The 21,444-nt window shown below is 48.6% G+C and overlaps 1 protein-coding gene across 1 annotated transcript in view; it reads left to right on the plus strand.

Annotated features, from left to right (window-relative positions):
* Positions 1-3,399: 3,399 nt before the first annotated feature.
* Positions 3,400-21,444, plus strand: part of UNC13D (unc-13 homolog D) — a 56,284-nt gene continuing 38,239 nt past the window's right edge. Inside the window, exon 1 of the mRNA XM_075014471.1 lies at positions 3,400-3,447. Within this exon, the coding sequence (XP_074870572.1) occupies positions 3,445-3,447 (3 nt within the window). The 5' untranslated portion in view covers positions 3,400-3,444. The remainder of the gene's footprint in view (positions 3,448-21,444) is intronic.

A 21,444-nucleotide genomic window follows, 5' to 3' on the forward strand; every position in this document is an offset into this window, starting at 1 on the left:
AAACTCTCTGTGCCTCTACATTTGTGTGTCATGATGGCGTCACCACCGGCATTGGGGTGGCAGCATTGTGTGCCATTTAAAGCACCAGCCTGGCATTCAGGAGACCTGGATCCTGTTCCTGGCTCTACAACACATTTCCTGTGTGGTGTTGGGTGAGTCTCTTAACCTATCTTGACTTCAGCTTCTCTGTTTCTAAAATGGAGATGGTGGTGACATTTTCCAGAGTCATTTAGGAGCTCACGTCCCAGTCTATTAGATTATTTAGGTGCTCTTGAAAATTTTACCCAATACCTTTCCCAGACCAGTTTAATTCATTAATGCGCTCTATAGAGTGGGGGAAAAGTACTCCAGTGAAGTATGAGCTGACGATCTCCTCGGGCTTTGGGATCCTGAGTTCCTGGGGTGACTATTTTTATGCTTGTTCTCCAGGGTGCAGTAGCTTACATTCATGTTCCAGCTTGAAGAAACAGATAAGTTACTTAGGGCCAAGTCCTATGAGGTGGTGAACACCTGCAGATCACTGAAGCGAATGAGAGTTGAGGGCATTCAGGATCTAGTCATACAACACTAGAACTAGAAGGGGATCTTGAGAGGGCATCAAGTCAGTCCCCTGCCCTCACAGCAGGTCCAAGCCCTGTCTAGACCATCCCTGATAGATGTCTGTCTCACCTGCTCTTGAATATGTCTAGTGATGGAGATTTCACAGTTGCAGTCCATAGTGGGCAACCAGCAGGCTGTGTCTGACTCCTCCTTCCACAAACTGTTAAATACCACTGTACCGGACTTGACATTTCCCTTACCCTCTGAAACGAGCATCTTCCAAATCCATGTTCCCTTGCTACTGCACACTCAGTGCTAACCATCTACCAGACTGTAGCGTTTACATAACTTGAAACAGGCTTGCTTAGCTGTCAGGTTTTTCCCGAATAAGGTGAAGATGGGGAGGGATGAGAGACAAAATGAAGTGGAATCTAAAAGCACAGCAAGATCCTGATGAATCTTGTGTTGTAGATTGCATTTGTCAGGAGTATAATTTCAAAGCCAGCTATAGCTACTGCTCACTCCTTAGAGTAGCCTGTGAGATGCCCCAAACAACTTCCCTTGGCCCTAGCTGAGGGCCTGGTACTTCAGGGAGCCGACACTTGTTTTTTTAAGTGTTTCCATAATTTTCTATAACCCAAGCATAGAGAATCCCAATTAATTTATGGTTGGGTCCAGAGCTGCATGTGCTTCTGTTCTGTGGGCCTTTTCCTGCAGCTCTGGTATATACTGTGTGACTCCACACCCCTAATTAATCCTTCCTCTGCTGGAGGCGTCTCAGAGGAGAAGAAGTGTGGACAGAGGCTGTTGTGATAACTGGGCCACAATGTTTTCCCCTGCTGATGTCCTCCCTGCGCAGGGGAGATTGAGATAAGCAGCTGGGTAGTCATGTCTGCCAATGGCTTGATAACGCTCCAGGGGGACAGAACAAGTTGGGACTGGAGAAACGTTTTCCAACTGAAGAAATCAGTAGGCTAACTCGGTGGTTCCTGCATGTTTCTGATTAGCCTCAAGAGAGGCTGTTCGTGCAAGAGGAACTCCTATAAAAAGGAGTTGCTCTTCAGTAGGTTAAGGACCCAGGAAGTTTTCCTGTACGATGGCACAAATATGAATCTGATAGATGCAATAGTGGGTCAGGGAAAGGATTTATGGAGCAGGGAAGGGGGTGGATTGTGCATAGCTATGGCAGTTTTTGCAGCAGTTTTGTATAGATTGGGGAGCAGTGAAGCAAATCTAAGGGAGGCCCAAGATGGAGAGGCTGCAGTAGCTGGGTCATGGGATGATCAAGGCTTGGGCAAGTGTATTCAGTTCAACGGAGCTGCCTGGGTTGAACTGGGGCAGATTTCATCAGCATCTATCCGATTCAGCAGTGAAATCTGCGTAGAAATGGAACCTTGACTCTACACAACTAGGTGCAGAACAAATAGAAAACATGGCACAGATCCAGTTACAGTCAAGCTCTTTGCTCTAAAACTCAACAGTGACAAATGTTCCTCTTGTCCCCATTTGCCCCTGCAACTGGAACCAGCTGGCCACCAAATCCACAAACCCACACTGAGCTACAGAGAAGCCATGTTGAGTGTTCTGGCATAAGAAAAACAATTCCAGCTGTCTTTGGGAGAGTGTAGCCTAGTGGATAGGTCTCTAAGCTGGGAGGCTGGAGACCTGGCTTTTCTGCCCCTGAGCCCGCTACAGGGGTATTGCATGACCTTGAGCGAGATACTTTGTCTGCATAGCTCAGTGACGCAATCTGTGAAGCAGCGAAAATGGTCTTATTTTAGTTTGGCAAATGCTTTAGTATCTGCAGATAAAAAGCTCGAGGGAGAAGTTACATCTCATTGTTAAGAACCTGATGTAGCAAGGAGTGCTGTAGAAGCACTGTCTCCACTGGGCCTGAAAGCTGAGGAGCCAGAAACAGCATAAACTAATATTTCTCCAGATCTAGTTCCTTGATTTAGTTCTAAACCAGAGCTTAGTCAATATCATGTGATCCTAAAATCATACAATTGCAAGGCAAACTTTGCCAGTCTTGTATTTTGTGTTGTTTTTGTCCCTACTGAACCGATTAAAAAAGGTGTGTGTGTGTTTTTTTAAAAATAAAACAGGTTTTTCGCGCTTATCAGAAACTGAAGTCAGGAGGTGCTGAAGGGAAAATAGTAATAAAGAGCACCGGCACATGACCAGGAGGCAGGAGATTGGGTAAATCGCTTACACTGTGCATCGGTTTCTCCTTTTTTTAATATTTACCCTCCCTCACCAGTATATAGTGAAGCTTTATGTTTCCAAAGTACCTTGCAAGCCGTTTATGAAAACTGCTGCTCCAAGACTTCCAGGTAATGTTTATTATTTCTCTCCTGAAGCCATTGAAATATACAACTTTTACAACTGTGCTGCTGCATTCTGCCTGCTGCTCTTGTTCTGTGGAAATCTGAACTAATCTCAGTATCTCTAATGAGCCCATCCCTGTAGTTTCTATTAGCCAACCAGACAAATCTTTCTGCTCTTGAGATTGGGGAAACTAATTGGCCAAACTTCTGTTCCAAGTTCCTCTCTTGAGTGGTGCTGGTAAGTGCTGATTTTGTTACTTCAGGGCCCAGTCTGACTCCTGACAGATGCCCACAGGAGGGGATCAGGGTCTTAGTTTGAAACGCTGGCATTTTGTTTTTGTTCTAAAAGTGGGACACCGGAAGCAAAGCAGAGCAGTTGTGTTATAGGCCCAGCCCATAACAGAGGCGTCCTTGTGATTCTGCCAAGCAGCACTAGTAATAAAATCTGCATTTTGCATTAATTTACTTCCAGCTGCAGCAGCTGAATCACATAAGCCTTGTCACTGGGACTGCAGTGGAACAAGCCTGGCGAGCCAGCTGCCCCATTCATATCCTGCATGCAGCTTTCCTTCCAGTGATGGTAGGGCTGATGCCTGCCTGCGTATGCTCGTAACTAATGGAGAAAGCAATTGATTTTGTCTCTAACGTGGTGATTGAGGTGGTCTGGCCTATCAGCAACCATAGCCTGGGAAGCTGTTTCCCATAGCAAATGCAAATGGGGAAATCAAGGGGCAAAGTTCAGCCTGGAGTATTTCAGTAGCAGGCACTGCAGGGAGTGCCCCTGTGAGGGAATCTCTCCTGATCCCCTCAGGTAAATGGGTTTAGTCTGTTTGAATGCGTGTTTGAGTTGCCTGAGAACAGCTGGAAAATGGTTTGCATCACGCGTACGCCTGGATGGGATTGAGGCAATGGGTGTGTTTGTTAAAATGGTGGCGACTTGGGCTAGTTCCAAGGTTCGAGGTTTGGCTTGGGGATGAGGTACTGGGCATGGGTTTGAGATGGCTATAGGCACCTGAGCTTCCGAAAGAGGGGATGTGAAACCTTGGGGTGGGGGCTTTCTGAATTGGCCTCTTGCTTGCAGTCTAGGAGCATCATTTAAGGGGGGGAAAAAAGGCATCAGCCTATAGAATATTGTGGGCGGTTTATACGATGTCCTTTAAAGTTGGGGGGGTGCAAACATGGCACATACAGATCTGTGTGGGGGAAGGCAGAAGGACCTGCCAGTTACAGTCATGCCTGGCCGTGCTCATACCTCTGCGCTGGACAGTGAGTGGCTTATGTTGCATGGGGCTGATCGTGGGATTAACCTGGAAGTTGTGGTTGTGTCCTGGTTGCTCTGGTGTGAGCTGTGCTGCCATGGGAAGTCGTATGGTTAAATACTGAGTTGCTGATAAGCCAGGAATGTTTTAAAAGGGCTGGATAATTGTAGGGATAATTGTATAGTTGTGCCCACCGACAGGGTGATCAAATCTGTTATTTTAGGGGTGTAAATTGATGGGTGAGGGGCGGGGAGGGCCGGGAAGGAACTCCACCCTACCCGCCCCCATCTCCATGAGCTGCATTGAACAACTGGTCACTTGTGCAATAGGAGTTGCTGCTCTGCGGAGCAACAGGCACCGGCCCTTTTCCAGTTAGCTGGCCTGGTGATCTGATCTGGTATGGAAATCCCGACCTTTTTAAACCTGCCTTTACACTGGGCGGCGGTAAGGTATGAATTTCTCCCGTGGGTCAGTGCAGGTAAACCCATCTTTGCCTGGCTTCTGGCTTGCTGAGAGTACATCTGCATGCTGCTTAAAAATAAAAACAAAACAAAAAAAACCTTGTGGGGCTGCATTTTATAGCAGGGCTGAGCAAACTTCTTCCATCAGGTCCCACTTTTTGTCCCTACAATTAGCAGGGTTCCCCGAACCTGTCTGATCTCATCCAAATTGATAGGAATTTTGGTTATGTTTCTATGAAAATTAAAAAAACAACCCAGTCTGTGTAAGAAAATTAGTGTCCAGAACGTAAAAGCTTTGCTGGGTATATAAATGTGAATACGCCTACCTAAGACACTTACATATTTCAGCATTTTTAAATGAGAGAAGCCTAAGACCCAGCAGCTGATCATGCTGTGTCCCCCTTAGGAAATTTCATGCCCCCTTGCAGGCCCACCCCCACGCTTTGCACACCCCTGCCTTAGAGCCTGTGTCAGCTGAGTTGTGCTCAAAGGCTGCGGAGCTAAAAGTTGCAGTGTAGATGGCTTGGCTTGGGTTGGAGCCTGGACTGTGGGACTGTTCCGGGGAAGGTCCCAGAGTCCAGCCCATGTCCAGACATCTACACTGCAATTTTGTAACCCTGTTGCCTTCCCAAGCGCCCATCATGCCCAGATCCCCACTGTCTCCTGCACCCATTGCCCTGACCTCCCTTCCATGACCTCGCTCTCCAGGCCTGCTGTACTCCCCACCTTTTGAGCACAGTACCCACCTGTAAGGCTGGCCCTGACTGCGGTGGGAACAGGGTCAGTATAGGCCTTTTAGATCCTGAAATTTGCTTCCTCCACTGGGCCAAATCTGCTGATCTTCTGGGCCCATTTCTTTTCCCCAGGTTCTCACCTGTGTAAGGAAGGGGTGACTGTGGGGGGAGTATTTAGGTTATATGTGGGAATATCGTAATATCGAACCTGGTCAATAATCTTGCCCCTGGGCACATATGATAGGCATATTGGATATATTATCACACAAACTACTTGGCAGCCCAGCAACATGGCATCGCCTTTCTCAGCAGCACCTGACTTGGGTTTATGGGGAAGCTGGTGTATGTTAGGATTTAAAGACGGATGTTTACGACAGAGTGAAATCGGTACAGGAACAGCTTGCAAACTCTGAAGCAACTCTTTCTCCCCCTCCTATAGCAGTGAAACAATGGCTGCTTCCCAGAGCTGGGCTGTTATGGCTGATGCTGGTGCAAATGTAAGGAAATGGATAAACAGCAGAGAGCGAGGTTGAATTTATCCTTCAGGAACCTGCGCAGGGAGGTAAAAAGTGACCCAGCTACCTGGGTTAAAGATGAAATGACTAGAAAAGGTTATTTTAACCTTCTGAGGAGAACGGCAAATGGAATAAATGTCCAATACTTTAAGACGTGGTTAACATCCTCCATAAGACACAGGCAACTGAAAGCTCATTCAATCTAATTTTAAACAAGCCCATCCAGGGCAGTAACTGGAGGATGGAAAAATCAGACAAGGTATGAGTCAGAAACCACTTGTCTCTCCATTAACTCTTTAATCACTGCTGTACTGGGCTTGTCTCCATACCAGTGCTCTACAAAGGAACGCTGGGGTAATGAGCCGCATGGAAGGTTTTACCCCTTCATTGTCACTGGAACTCACAATCATGAGGTGGACTGTCCTGTCCTGACCTAGCAGGTAATGCAGATTAGGCTAGGAGAGCTGGTTCCTTGGAATGTTGAGCCATGCCGAAAAGATTGTGTTATCTAAGAATTTCTGAGCCGATCTTGGAATTGGGCCTGCTACAGAGGCTAGCGAGTGGATCTGTGTCAATGCGTTGCTAGGTACCTACATGCAGCTGATTTACGGTAGCATAAATGGCACCACCAAATCAATGTTGTTGGCAAGGGCCAAGAGAGAAACTTCTTAGTTACGCAATTTGTTCAGTGCAAACCATTCCTCATACCTTCAGGAATGCAGCAGCTCCTGGCTTGGAAGAGCTAGGGTTGTGCGTTGCCTTTTGATAGGGTGCATTTAATGTGAGAACTATACACACTGCCCCGGGAGGCCTTGTGTGTGTGTGGAAATGCGTGGTACTGTACTGTTAGGGTGAGGGCTGAAACCCAGCTCTTCTCTGCTGTGGATCTGCATTAAAAGTCCCTGGCACTTCTTGTAAGAGTAGGTGTTTGCCCTGATGTCTAAAATTCCTTCACTCGTGGGCAATGTGCTTTGCATTTGCAGTTTCTTATCACCCGGCCCAGAGATGGCTGCTCTTCTGCAATACTGGAGCTAAAGCAATTTGGGCCTTTGGCAGGAAGGAAGACTTCCTCAGATTTCTAGGCAGGAGAGCTATAACTGGTGTGTGCGTCCTCCTGACTGTGTGTGTAGCTAACGAAGTGCAGCCCAGAGAGTGGGTGTCCAGTGGAAGAGAAAGGAATTTGATTTGCATCCTATTCAAGGTAAGGAGTGGCAGCCACTAAACATTCCCTGCTGGAGAGACCGATCCTGGAAGGCTTAGTCAGCTGATGGGATGACTGAGGCTTTCAGCCCAAAGCCAGCAGCATTATCTCAGAGAATCTGAAGAGGAGAAGGGTATGTTCTGATTGCATGATGAAAGTGCTTTCCGTTTTTATGCTGCTGTAGCCGCCTTATTTTTTTTTTTCCACTTATGACTTGTCAGAGGCAGGCAGCAGGCAGAGGAGAGTTTTGCATAGTCATTGGACCCAGCCTTCTCCTGAGCAGCCCCCTGGGCGTTAAAAGGAGAAGTGTTGAAATAATTTTTTCAACTTTTCGTGTGTTTCCAGCCTGGTGATCAAGATAAGAGTGGGGAAAGGCTGTGGGCCCACCAGCAGGATAGCCACACCAAGAGGTAGGAAGACAAGTGGTTACTTACATTTACAGGGAATTGCTTTCAGAACAGTGTTCTCTTAGGAAATCTATTGTAAAGGGTGACTTTTATTGATCTGTTCACTTTTCTCTGAAGGCTCCTATAGCAGTGAACATGCCCAAATCACTCACCTGGGGCATCATTTACTTTGGTATATTTGTTCGGAGGGCTCTGCTGTATGATGCAACGTTCTAGTTTGGGTACATTCAAATTCAAAAGTGATTTTGGGATCCCACTTCGAGATACCTTGAAGGGGGTCTAATTTTCAGAAAGTGCTGAGCATTCCGTCTTTGCAAACCCAGTGTCACTCATGCTTACTCTGAAAAATCTGGGCCGGTATATTTAGCTGATCTTTCCATTGCCTTTCTGTTTGGGTGCTCCACCAGTCTCTTGACCTGGGCTTTTTTGAATGATTTGCATGGGTGTGCCTAGTTATCTGTGCTTTGGTTGTGAAAATCGTTCAGAAGAAATCAATAAGCTCATAAGTCCATGCTAGTGTAACCCGGAGGCACTGAGACACTGACAAGGGAGAGAGAAGTCTCACAGTAAGCTGGATTTTAGCTCACGCAGTAGAGGCTCATGGCTTTAGATCCTAAAGTATCAGGTTCAATCCAGGGCCCATCAGCTCTACACTAGGAAGCAGAAAGTGCAGACTTAACACTAATTGTGAACACGCTGGAGGTTTTATCTTCTCTTGTGGAACATCCATATTCAGAACATCCCTATTCAAAAATCACAGCCCTAGAACATGCATGCAAAGTTCATGACGTTGAATGTTGCGAGTGGGGAAAGTTCAATCTCTTCTGTAACCAGTGCAATCTCGGTGTATAAATACAGTAAAATCAGACACTTGATCCTAACGGTGTTGGATGATATTGTCATGCTCTCACTCTTTTGCGAGGAGCCCAGATGCCAGGAGAGAGGCTGCCTGAATAAACACTGGGCTGGATGGAGAGAGCTCCTATCCAGGATTCAGCTGGTCCCTAAGTTAGGACCCGCAAGGACCTTGCCCCTTCTGTGCATGCGCACACACTGCGATTCATTCACCTTCCCTTGAAACCCCGAGCAGGGTCCATAAAGAGCAGGTGTATTCAAAGGGAACTGAGCATTGTGATCATTGTTTTAAAGGAGGTCGAATTTTGTATTTCAAGCACTCGTGTCTCCTTCTCCCTCCTGTCCCAAGCCATGACTGGTGTTTCCAAAGAGCACAGCGAAAGCAAGCTCAGGTGCCTGAATGCAGTGACCAGCTCAAACTTTCAGAGGTGGTTGAACTGTCCCTCACATGTTGAAACTGCTACTTTCCATGTTTCTAATTTAAGATTCTTTCTAGAATGATAAAACCACAGCGTTGTGGCTGGCCTGTGCCTGACGAATGCCTGTTTCATGGCGTTTCCTTCCAAACCAACTTTGATTTGTATTTCTTGAGTCTTTGAATGAAAGATACAGCAGGCACAAGGACTAACTAAACTCTGAAATCATCTTGTCAGTCTTTGTAGGGATCAAAGATTCCTTTTAGTTTTGTTACTTGACATCTGCAAGGTGCTGTCAGCTCATGGGGACAGAAGAGGTGTCTGTGTTTTACGCCACAGCTTCTTGCACCTCCTGTGAGCTGTGCTACACTAGATCTTGTTCTTGCAATTGCATGAAGCTTTGTCGTCTGTCACATGGCACCGAAAAGCAAAGAAGAAAGCAGGTTCCTAAAGTCTGACCTAGCTCATAATGTTTTGTCTCTACATTTCTTCAGATGTTGCAAAGCAAATCGTCAGTAGGTTTTTCCAGGGGAAACAGTAATGATCCTGACCAATAATTCCAGTCCACCAGACAGGGCTGGGGACAAACTAACCCCCTGTTGTGCAAGTCCAAAGTGAAGCAAATACCCAGCTGGAGCACCCGAATGCTGGCAGACACAAGCAGTGTTACTGGTGGAGGAATACCAAGATTCTGTGCCTACAGAGTGCTTCTGCAGATGTATCGGCAAAGCTGTGCTTGGCTGCAGCCTAGTAACACCATCCCGATGAGCAAAAACAACGTACCAGTAAAAGCCCAGCTCTGCTGGTATAACTGGGTCTACACTAGATACTTTTGCCAGCACAGCAAGGATCACACCCCTGACTGTTCTTGCTGTTCCAGCTGAAATCCAGAGCAGCCTGGTGGTCTCGGTTGACCACAGAGGAGTGTGTGATCTACTGCAGTGGGTCAGGACCAATGTTCCCACTAATTTCTATCCATAGATGGAATAAATTTTGTTATGGGCACCAAGGTGCGTGGGGATGTGCACCACTGCGCTGCCAGCTGTGGGCTCTCTGCTAATCAGCTGGGCAGCAGCTGAATCTCTGCTGGGCGATTGCCCAAGTGCTCAGCTTACAGGGAACACGGGTCAGTGGGTCAGTCCGTGTGAGAGTGGAGAGGGAGAGGGAGAGAGGCGGCCCTAAGGCTGAGCAACGTAGCCAACGTGCAAGGTGGTAGCACAAAGGCCTAGAGCAAGAGGTGAAGGTTACGAAAAATGCATTTCCTCCCCCGAGTTCCGCCAAGGCTGTTGTAATGTGCACCAAGATAGCAGCAACCAACTGAAATGCTCATTGAACGGATCTGCCTGCGAGGCCCTGGCTAGGAAACGACCTGTGGGCAATGCAGACTGAGCGTGACCTGTCCGCAGGAAGGGGAGCAGTGGGGTTATCGCATGTGCTGTTGAGAGAGAGCAGGCACGCTCTTCGCCAGGCACCGGCGCTGGGGGTTCATTGCTGGCCCTTGCAAAGGAGGAACCCGTGTCTCTAGCTGAGAAGGTTTGACTCTCCAGAGCTGGGAGTGAAAGCAAATGCTGTTGGGAGTTCTGTGAAACCACAAGGGAGTTGCAGTGTCACTGAATGGTGATCAGCAGCAATGAAAGGGCATGGGAAGAACTCAGCCTTTCCATACTCAGTTGCATCTCTGTTGTCTGATCGATGGACTAGTGTTAACCTCCACTTGGAAGCTCACTGGAAAGTCTGTGCAGAAGGCCCTGGCCTGCTTGCATGTCAGGGGGATGTGCAATGGGGATGAGATGTGAAACCAGTTTCTGGCTGACTGGGTCGTTAAGGACATTTGTCACAGGAGTGGCATTTTTCACTAGAGAGAAGGCTGTTAACCCACGTCCTGGCAAATTTTCTCTCTTGTAATTACCCACTCCCGATTTCAACTTCCGCTGCATATTCAGTTGGAAAGGAAATCCTTGTCTCATCCAAACCCAGGTGTTTGATTTTTTTTTCCATCATGTGCTGTTAAACAGCTGCTGTGTTCCGCCCCAGAAGGAGCCTACACTGAGTTAGGGAACTGTTGCAAAGACTTGAGTTGGAAGAAACAGCTAGTAGCCTCACTTGTCCTGACACAAGTGTTTTCGACATCATCCATGCACAGCACACCTACCAGTGCTTGCTGGAAATCCTAAAGTACTGCCCACAATGTACGTCGTTGCTGCGGAGAATCTGATCTTTATTATTATCTCCAAGGCAGACCACTGTAATATGGGTTGGAGTTAGCGGGGCTGCTGAAGAGGGACAGGCTGCAACCTTTGTGGCTTCCTGTCCCTCTTGGGGAGAAATCACTGTAGATTACAGGGCTTCAGCAGAGCAGGCAGAGCCCTTGTTGGTGTGCTGCTACCAGTGGTACAACCAGTGCTTTTCACGTGCCAGAGACAGCTGCTGCATGGGCACGCAGGTGCTATAACTCCAAGGCATTCCAGCCTAGTGCCTTCTGCAGTGCTAACTTCCTCCATTGCAGACAAGATCTCAGCGATGTGTAAAATGATCCCTTAAAGATCGAACCAGCCAGAAGCTGTTTTTACATCTCATCCCCTTTGTCCACACCCATGATAATACAGTTGGACCCTTGTGAACCTTAGGACCCTGCTTATGAAACCCAGTGGTGAGCGTGTTAGGGGTCTCCCGTTTGGTGCCCAACCTGTAGAGGATATGAATCTACTATGGCCCCAGCTGTCTTCGTCAGCTCAAGCTGCAGCAACTCATGGTTCTAGCTCTAGAATGTCAGTCAAGATGCTGACAAAACAACCCAGCAGTCATGTAGCACTTTAAAGACTCCTCCTCCTCCTCCTCCTCAAGTGCCCTGCCAACTGGCGTAGGCGATCATGGCCCTCCACCCCTGTCTGTTCTGAGTGCTTTCTAGCGTTTTTACAGTGCTTCTGCACCGTAACCAGGAAGTAATACTATCCCATAATTTTAAAGACCCACTTCTGGCCTGTGAAATCTCATCACCCAACACATTATTTTGTTAGTCTTTAAGGTGCTACATGACTGCTTTTTGTTTTGTTAGGATACAGACTAACCCGGCTGCCTCGCTGTCACTAGTCAAGATGCTGGAAATTACACTTAAGGGCAGTGAACATGTAGCTCTATCTAAATGTAAGACCAATCCTATCCTTCTCTGCATATACACGTGCACCAGGGCATCTCATCTCTTTCCTTCAAGCTTTCCTAACGTGCTTTTCTTCTGATTCTGGGGTTCTCTCGGTTCCCATCTCTCTTACACATCAAGAGAACAGGAACTCAGATCCTTTTGACTTGATAGGCGTCTCTTGAGTGAGATGACTGTTACTGTCAACAGCCCTTAACTCTTCTGTCTGGTGATCTGCAATCAGATAAATTGTATGGGAGAATGAAGAGTGCCAGTAAAACCAAACTTGTAATTCTGCTTCCCGTCGCTGGAGAGGAACTGCTTCTCTGAAATCTGTTCCGCCTGGCCAGTGTTCCCGGTAAGCTGAGTGCCTGTGTGGCTGCTCAGGAAAGAGTCAGATGCTGCCCCGCTAATTAGCAGAGTATCCACAGATGCAGTGCGTTTTTTTTCTGTGAGCAGTGCACGTCTGCACATGCCTTGGTGCATGTAACAAAATTTATTCTACAGAGGGGGTGGCAAAATTTAGAGGGACCATTGGTCCCAACGTGCCCCTTTCTGGCATCAGTATGGATAATTCCCTTCTCCATTCCCAGCAATCCAGTGGGATGATTGATTGATTGAATCAGTACTTTCCAGTGGCCTACATGAGCTGCTGAGATTGGAGTAGGCTCAGCTTGACCTCAGTTAAACACGATCACCTGCGCCTGAGTGGCATTTCTTATCCCCGCTTTCCGGTGCAGCGGCCTTTGGTTGGAAGATAGCTTCTGCTTTTGACAGGCTGTCACAGGAGTAGAATCTGGAGGATTCACTCACGCGCAGCGTTTCAGAGTGCAGTAAACTCCGCCCTCTGATACCCAACAGCTGGCTTCGCGTCCCCAGCCTCAACGCCACATCCTCACCTTTGACGCTCTGCAGGACTCTGACCCCATTGGCATCTTCACATGGCAGCTGCCCGCCACGCACCCTGTGCTTTGCTGCTGTTCCCTTCTCGTTCCCCTGCCACACCTGAAATAGCATCGTGCTTTCTCGCCCCTTAATGATGCACCTCCTTGGTTTCCTGATCCTTTGGCAAAGCCTTGTCCAGTCAGTTATATCCCTGACAAGTCTGCTTCAGAGCCTCTCTTGTTTCCTTTGCATTACTTTGGGTCTGAGCTGAGCTGTCAGGTGTCTCCTTCGGTGTCTGTGAAGTGCCACTCTCCCCTACGACCCTCGATAGCTAATGACTTGAAAGAAACTGGGTCAGCGGAACAGGGCCTCCATCCCTTCCCGGCACCAGGCTCCAAATGCAGTCCCCAAGCAGGGGAGAAAGTTGCTCAGCATCTATTGAAGGAGGCCTTGGTGCATTTCCGGTTGCTGCTAAAATGGTCAGGGTGAGATAGAGAGTGTGGTTTCCTCTGAACATGTGAACAAGGGGAGGGACGGAGGCAGAGATGCTGGTGGGGAGGGCTGTGGAAGACTAAATAAGCAGAGCTGTAGCTTTGCTCTCCAAGGCTCGGCCTCCACATCTCCTCCAGCATCCAGCTCAGGCTTGCTCCGCTCCACCCCAGCATGGAGTCCAGCAGCAACATGCCAGCAGGGGACGTCCCTGGGGAGGACGGCAGTGAAGTATGTGGTCTCTTTACTCGTGTTTTAAACAGGTGCTTACACTGCATGCTGTGCCTCTCTCCTTTCATGCCTGGTGCTCTCACTTCCCCTCTCTCCCACTTCGCTCAGCTCTTGAGATGGTACTGCACAGAGCATCTTCTTGGGGGGTAGCAGTTGAGAGGAGAGATGCAGCTACTGATTTCTGTAGCTCCCGGAGTTCCAGAATTGAGGGCTGAGACCTTCAACTTGGAAGGAGCTGAGAGCGCCCAGCCTCTTGGAGAAGGTGCGTGGCCCCGTGTCCTCTGTCTCTACACTAATTTGCTTTCAGTCCTTCGCGGCTGTAGCATTATGGTTGCTCCATCAGTTCTGGTAATCATGGGAACTCCCCTGGAGACTTTGTGCAGGTGTATGAGAGCTGGTAGTAAAAACTCTGCCGGCTGGTCTGCAAAAGCACAGTCACCGGGCCGTGTACCAGTGGAGCAGTGATGGTGGGAGATTAAGATTGGAAACCTCCATGTGCTCCTGGTTACTGAGCAGCAAGTGCGAAAGTGCCCAGTGAGAGGCTGAGGCAGACAGGAGGTAGGGCATTTGTTCTATCCTTTTCCCCAGAGGTGTTCTAACTTTCCAGTTCTGGTAGCGAAGGAGGACGTACTTGGAATATCTTTCTCCGTTAAAACAACCTCCGCAATCGAGGGCCTCTGCCCTTGGATTAAGTTTAGCCACAGCCTTTGGGTCCTTCTGGGCTCCTCCCTCTTATTGCATGCCCAAGTAGCACTAGCAGCTACAAATATGGACCTCCAGCTGCAAGACGTACAAGGACAGTACCACTGCTGATCTAGTGCAGGCTTGATTCCTGCAACTCAAAGCCACATGCTCTGGAAAAGCCTCTCACTAGTACAAAACGCAGCCACCCGTCTGCTTGGTCGTAAAGGTTGGTGTGAACACATCTTGATGCTGTGTGTGCTGACTCTCCAAGCTTCTCTGTCCTGATAAAACTCTCCATGAGCCGGGCGCTTGCCTCTCTCTCGGCACATCTGCTCTTCCACATGAGGTCTGTTCTGCCTGACCAATGAAGCTGCCCGCCGATGAGAGAGGCACATGTGTGCAGACTTTCACAAGGCCTGGACCTAGACCGTGGAGCTCCCTCCCACAAGAGGCAGGAATGACCACAGGCCTCAGGACCTTCGGCACTAAATGCAAACTGGTTTTGCAACGTTGTTTTGCCATAATAATATTCACGTGCACACAAATGAGCAAAACAGCCCAACCGTCTCACCCCCAACCAACTCCAGAACAAGCACCCGCCACTGCACTACTCAAGCTTTCTCCTATTGGCTGCTATAAGAAAGAGACTGTTGTGTCTATATGGGGGGGGGAGGCATGAAAATGTTGAGCGTGAGAGAGAATGAGAGAAGGAGCCAAAAGGAGCTCTTCCTCTTCTTCCCTCTTGCAGCCCTGCTGCAGCCTACATCTGCAGAAGAAGTAGAACTGGGGTCCAACAGATAAGGAATTGCATGAAGCATAACAAAGTCCTTTCCACATGCACTTGAAACTCTGCTGTACTGGTGGTTTAGTCTGAAGCGGTTGGGGGCTGGGAGGCTTTTCATCATGAGAAAGAAGGCCTGGGAGAAAAATCATTACACTCTGCCCAGTGGCCGAAGGGGGAAGACAATCCTTCGATTGAGGCCTGGCAGAGGACAATGGAGTTGTAGCCTGGAGATGCTTCAAGACTAGAGGACTGAGAGGCAGGAGAAGCTGGAATGTGCTGCTTTTAGAGAGGATCTTTGCAAGCAGGGACTACCAAGTTAATTACAGATCCCAGCTGTCTCCTGCTGTTTGCCAGTGATAACCCAGCCGACTGGAACAATGTGGGGTAGAAATGGTTTTCCCCTCCTCCTGCCAGTATGGGGCTCAATTTATCCAAGGTGTAACTACATACTTTAGTCTAATGCCCCAGGGATTACTATGGCCCTAATTTTTGTCTTTAAAAGAAAATTGTTTCCTTTTCTTTATCGTGGCACAGATCTTATAAGTAATGCAGCTAATGTTCCCTCTAATTTTTTCCATCCATGGGTGCAATAAATGTTATGTGCACCAAGGCATGTATGGATGTGCACCAGTAATAGAAACACCTGTTGCCATCAGTGGGTGTCTGATAATCAACTGGGCAGCACCTGGCTTTCCTGCACGGCTATCCCAAGCGCTCAGCTTACAGGGAACGCTAAACCCAGCTGTTGCATCTCCGCCATTCCAGTGCTCCTGAGCCTTCCTCTGCTTCCTCCAGTGGACATCATTTGCTTGTTTGCTCTTGGACCTTCCCTGAGCTGTGGGGGCTGCCGCTGGTGAAACTGAGTGGTGGTTTTGTGATGTACGTATTTGCTGAGCCCTGAGCTAAAAGGAACACTCATTTCACTTGTGGCCTAAGGAGAATTTGAAACTGATCCCTCACAAGACAATGTGATAATGCTTTTTCACACTGTCCTCCAACCATCCCACGCTTGATTTCTTGTGCCTCATCATTGTGCTGCTATGAGACATATGACACAGGCCACATGAGAATTTAAACTGTACCATGTTCAGTTGAGACATAACCTGATCACCCAGTTTGTGGTGCTGAAATCACCCCTTGTCAGGCAATGCTACGTGCCAGGAATGTGTTGCTCGGTTCTCGGGGTGTGGGTTGAGTGAGGAAATATCTGAAATAAAGGCCCATTCAAAGTCTGAGCTCATCAGGCATGCACAAACCCTTTTACTAAGCTGAGAAGACTCTGGAGAGAGATAATTTGGTGCTTGTGAGAACTTGCTGGTATGTGGCTTTGGTGGAGGAAGAGACATTGGTTGGAAAATTCCCATTTTGTTTAGAGATGAGCTTGAGCTGCAAAGTAGGGAGCTGAACTTCTCCAGAGTTTGAGGCTGTTTAGAGTCAGAAGTGCTAGGCCCTTCCGTTACACCAAGAAGGCCACGTGTGCACTTGTGTTAGATCCAAACTGGCTCCATGCTTGGGCATTCTAGGTCCAGCTCCTAGATGTGCTTTTTCAGTTGTGATTGAGGTTTTTTTTGATGTAATGCATAAGGTAAAAAAATTTTCAAAAACTCACCCAGCAGCAATATAAGATCCGCCATGTTGTCATGAACCACTTATTGTAAAGGCAACAATGCTTGGTCTTAGAGATCAATTTGTTGCTGTTCATAGTAAAGGTTAAATGTGTAACTTGCAGAAAATCAGATACTGTTACTACCCACGTTCCATTTCTAGGAGGCATGCAGGTATCAACAAAGAGCAACGTAACAATGCTGTCTAGACAATATTTCCTTCCTGGAAAACACGTGTAGGGTTTAGGCATCCTCTAGGCTTCTCCGTGTTAATTTTACAAACCCGAACCAACGCTGTCGCAAAGGGAAATGCAGACTGACAGTGTGACACGACCATGAAATGCAAATTCAGTCACCATAAACAGAAGAATTGTCTTGCTCTGTAACGAGGAATGGTTCCTGAATGCAAAGTGTTCCTTGGGGTTGCTGCCATCATGGTGTTTCTAGGAGATCAAGATGTATAGTGCAAGTTAGTGGCTCCTTTCAACAAATCTTAAAGCCGCTGCTTTTTAAAGAGCCTCCAGTCCCCTTGGTCTACGGCCGCAGTTCCTGGAATCCCCTGATAATCCCGTCCGTCCTCTCTTCCATCACCCCTGCTTACTACTGACCTTCCGAATGATGAAGCCACAAGACGCTTGTACCTCCATGTGGCTCAAACATCATATTAGCTTTTCCCCCGTTCTTTTGAATGTACCTGTCCTCACCACTATCTCCTGAACTGAGTCGAGATGTGTTTGACACAAGTCCATGCTCTCACTCACGAATGCTGGATTCTAATGAACTGTCTGCAGGAAAGGGCTCTGTGGCCGCTTCCAATCAGCTCTGATAGGTAGTTGGATTGGAAGAAATTGTTTCTTCCTCCTGATCAGGGATTTTTTTCCTTCTCCACGTTGAACAGCTGCCTTTTCAGAAGGGGTTTATTTCTGTGGTGGCAATGACACCATGCGAGAAAGTGAAACGTTCCAAAATACCAAGAGATCCCAGCATCTGGTGGTTAGTTCATGCAGATTCTTCTCTAAAAGCCTCTCAATGCTACTGAACCCAGGCCCAGTGCAAAGGTCATGCTGTGCTCCTGAGGCACCTGGGACTGGTCATGCCATATGACCATCCGTCCTTCAGCAGTGGCCAATCTTTGAAGCTTCAGAGCTAAGAACCCAGCCTAGGTGGCCAGTTCTGCTCTTCTGGCTACGTCTACACGTGCAGCCAACATCGAAATAGCTTATTTCGATGTTGCGACATCGAAATAGTCTATTTCGATGAATAACGTCTACACGTCCTCCAGGGCCGGCAACGTCGATGTTCAACTTCGACGTTGCTCAGCCCAACATCGAAATAGGCGCAGCGAGGGAACGTCTACACGTCAAAGTAGCACACACCGAAATAGGGATGCCAGGCACAGCTGCAGACAGGGTCACAGGGCGGACTCAACAGCAAGCCGCTCCCTTAAAGGGCCCCCCCAGACACAGTTGCACTAAACAACACAAGATACACAGAGCTGACAACTGGTTGCAGACCCTGTGCCTGCAGCATAGATCCCCAGCTGCCGCAGAAGCAGCCAGAAGCCCTGGGCTAAGGGCTGCTGCCCACGGTGACCATAGAGCCCTGCAGGGGCTGGAGAGAGAGCATCTCTCAACCCCCCAGCTGATGGCCGCCATGGAGGACCCAGCAATTTCGAAGTTGCGGGACGCGGATCGTCTACACGGTCCCTACTTCGACGTTGAACGTCGAAGTAGGGCGCTATTCCTATCTCCTCATGAGGTTAGCGACTTCGATGTCTCTCCGCCTAACGTCGAAGTTAACTTCGAAATAGTGCCCGACGCGTGTAGACGTGACGGGCGCTATTTTGAAGTTGGTGCCGCTACTTCGAAGTAGCGTGCACGTGTAGACGCAGCTTCTGGTGGCAGCTGCCGGGGAGAGAAAATTCATTTTTTTCCTGATTCCTGGGACAATAAGAGGACTCTCCTGGAAGCATGAAGCTTGTGTCCTCATCTTGTTATCTTCGCTTGCCTAGTTACAAATATTTATTGGCCACAAAGTTAACTAGCCTTTATAATTGATCTACAGCATTTGTCTTGGACCTATGGCTCCCAAGAATTTCTCATGTCAGCTGTGCCCTTTACGAAGGGTTCCTAATAGGGTTGTTCCCATGGGCTGTTTCTCTCCAAGAGGGTGAGCAGTCTACCCTCCAAACGGAAACAAACTACAATGTCTCCCTCCCCTGTGTACAGCAGGCAAGGGAAGTCCATCCTTTATCTGGGATCAATATGAGCTTGCAGTTATTTCAAATAAAAGCTCTCCTGTCTTGAGAGACAAGTAGTATTTGCCTTCTCTCAGCTCTCCACTATCACCTGTCTTTCTGTTCTAAGTGGCTCTTCTGGCCCCTGGTAGTAAAGCCATAGGCTGGAACAGCTACGGTAAGCAAAGTGCTGCTCGTTAGAAAGGCAAGCAGGCCCCGTCTCCACACCAAACCCTACCGGGCCACACAGAACCTGCCTGAATCCCTCATAAATGGAAACCTCAGACAGCCTTATCCTGCTGGCGGCTCAGGGAAGGGCATGAGTTTCTGTTTTGTCATTTCTCTGAGCGTTTCGGTTTTATGCTGCGGGGCCCTTGTTTACTGACCCGTGATGAGTTAAAGTGGCCGATGCTTTCGCTGTGAGTTCCTGGGAGGCGTACCTGCCACGCCTCCAATTTGCTGCGTGGCCCTGTTGGCCATGTCCATTTGATGTGGTGGAGCCGCTGTTTTGCAACCTTCTGGATCCGCATAGCAAAGCTTCGGTGTCTGTGCTTAGTGCAGGTTGCGCTGGTGGCATGATACTGCTCGGGCTCCGGGCCTGCGTGAGCCACCTGTATGGACCCTGCCCTTCTGCCTGAGAAGTTTTGTTGGCGTTCTTGTCAAAGTTTTACAGTACTATGAGCTCACCTGTGAGGGGCCTGTTGTATGGAGACATGACTCCTGCAAAGCTTTGTGGGTACAGCCCTAAAGGTACCTTCTCAAAGCCCTGTGTCATGAGGAAGCCCTCCAAGGATGGCACTGTTAATTGTTTGGCCCTAGGCAATGATTTTGTGACCAGCATCTGAAGGTGGGGCCCTGCAAATCCACAGATGTCCACATTATATCTGTGGATGTGGATGTGAATATCCAGGGATCATGTTTTCAGAAGTGGATGTGGATACAAATTAGGCCCTGGTGGGTAGAGATTTTCCATGCAAGTGTGTAATGATGCCAATAGATCAGGGGTGAGCAGTAAGCAGCCCATGTCCCGGATGCAATTCACCAGGGTTATCCTCAGGAAAGCAGCTGGCATTACATTTACCTGCGTCTCTGCAGGTAAAGCTGCTCTGAGCTCTGGTTGGCCGCAGATTGCCGGTCCTGGCCAATGGGAGCTGTGGAAGGTGGTGTGGAATGGCAGTCCGCAATCAACCAGAGCTAAGAGGCCAACAGGCACAACAAGTGGCCATATCTGCAATTGTGCAGGTAGATCTAGCGTGAGAGACCTACCAGGGGTTAACCCCGGTGACCCACGTCCAGCCTGTGGGCCACTTTTTGCTCACCCCTGTAACAGACCATCTGGAACAACTGTTCTCAGTCCGGGGTACAGACACCTCCTGAGGATACACTGACTCATTTAACTATTTCCCTAGTTATGGAACAGGCGAGCTGAAAATACCAATAAAACCGATACAAACTAAAATTTCATCCGGTGGCTCGTCGTATCGCTCGACATGTCATACGCTGACCACATAAGTACAGTCTGTTCCAGCAGAATTATTCTGTAATTGTAGGGTAAAACGAGAAAGACAGCAATCTGCCAGTAATCATGTGCTGTGACACCTTTGTGTTTTTGTGTCTGGGTTTGTAAGCAAGTGGCTTTTACCAGAGATGAAACTTGGGATATATGGTGCAAACCAGACTCCTGAAAGGGGGACTATATCTGGAAAGTGGGGACCCACTGATCTAGAAGTACAGGTTAGAAATGTCCTTGTGCCTTGAGCTGAAATAAGCTGTGACAGTGCAGGTCAACCACACCTGTGTTTCCCCCTCTGTGATCCACCCAGGGCACCTGCGGAGGCGTTGCACCGCCTGCTGTCACCTCTCTTGGGTGGAATCGTGAGTCTTTGTCACTGCTGACCAGGGTATTTCCAGACAGCCCAGTTCCCTGCCTGCTCTGTGAAGTCCCCAGCATGTCAGGCTGCCCAAGCAAACCTGCTTTGCTTTGCTTTCCTTTCTCAGAGCAACGTAATTCCCCACCGTTAAGTTACAACACAGTTCTTCCTACTCCAGTGTGGTTGGTCTTAAGGCAGAAGAACCTACAGAAAACATTAAAAATGATCAGTGCACCTGCATGCATGTTAATAAGCTTACCAGCGATCACCGCAGCTCTGGCAGGTGATCAGTCCTTCAAAAGTCACCAAAGGGATTTTTCAGCATCCCAAGTTGGTAGCCGCTCAGAACAAACACCCCCAAGAGCAGGCCAAGTCCTTGCAATCTGTTGCAGGGGATTGGGACCCTCCTTTGACACAAACGTCTGTCAATTTGCTGGGTTCAAAAATGGGCCCTGAGTCCGTTTAAATTCAGGCTATTTATCCAGCGTCTTTTCACTGTCATTTGGTTCTCTAGAGCAGGGGTGAGCAAATTTTTATGTCGGGGCCCCACTTTTCTGCCCTGCAGTTAGCTGCCCCCAGTCCCCAACCTGTGGGAGGACCACAGGAAGGGATGGGGGAGGGCACTCAGGAAGGAGGTGGGATGCTTGGGAACAGAATACGGGGGGGCATTTCACGGGGTGCCCCACAGGGGGAGGATCTCAGGAGAGTATGTGAGGGTCTCGAGGGGACTCACAATTGCACCATGTTGACCAGCAGGGGTGACAGCAGCCCGCATGCGGCTCTGCACCCCTTGGGCAGAACTAACTCCT

This window comes from Carettochelys insculpta, chromosome 20 (assembly GCF_033958435.1).
Source record: "Carettochelys insculpta isolate YL-2023 chromosome 20, ASM3395843v1, whole genome shotgun sequence".
In the NCBI taxonomy this organism is placed as follows: domain Eukaryota; kingdom Metazoa; phylum Chordata; order Testudines; family Carettochelyidae; genus Carettochelys; species Carettochelys insculpta.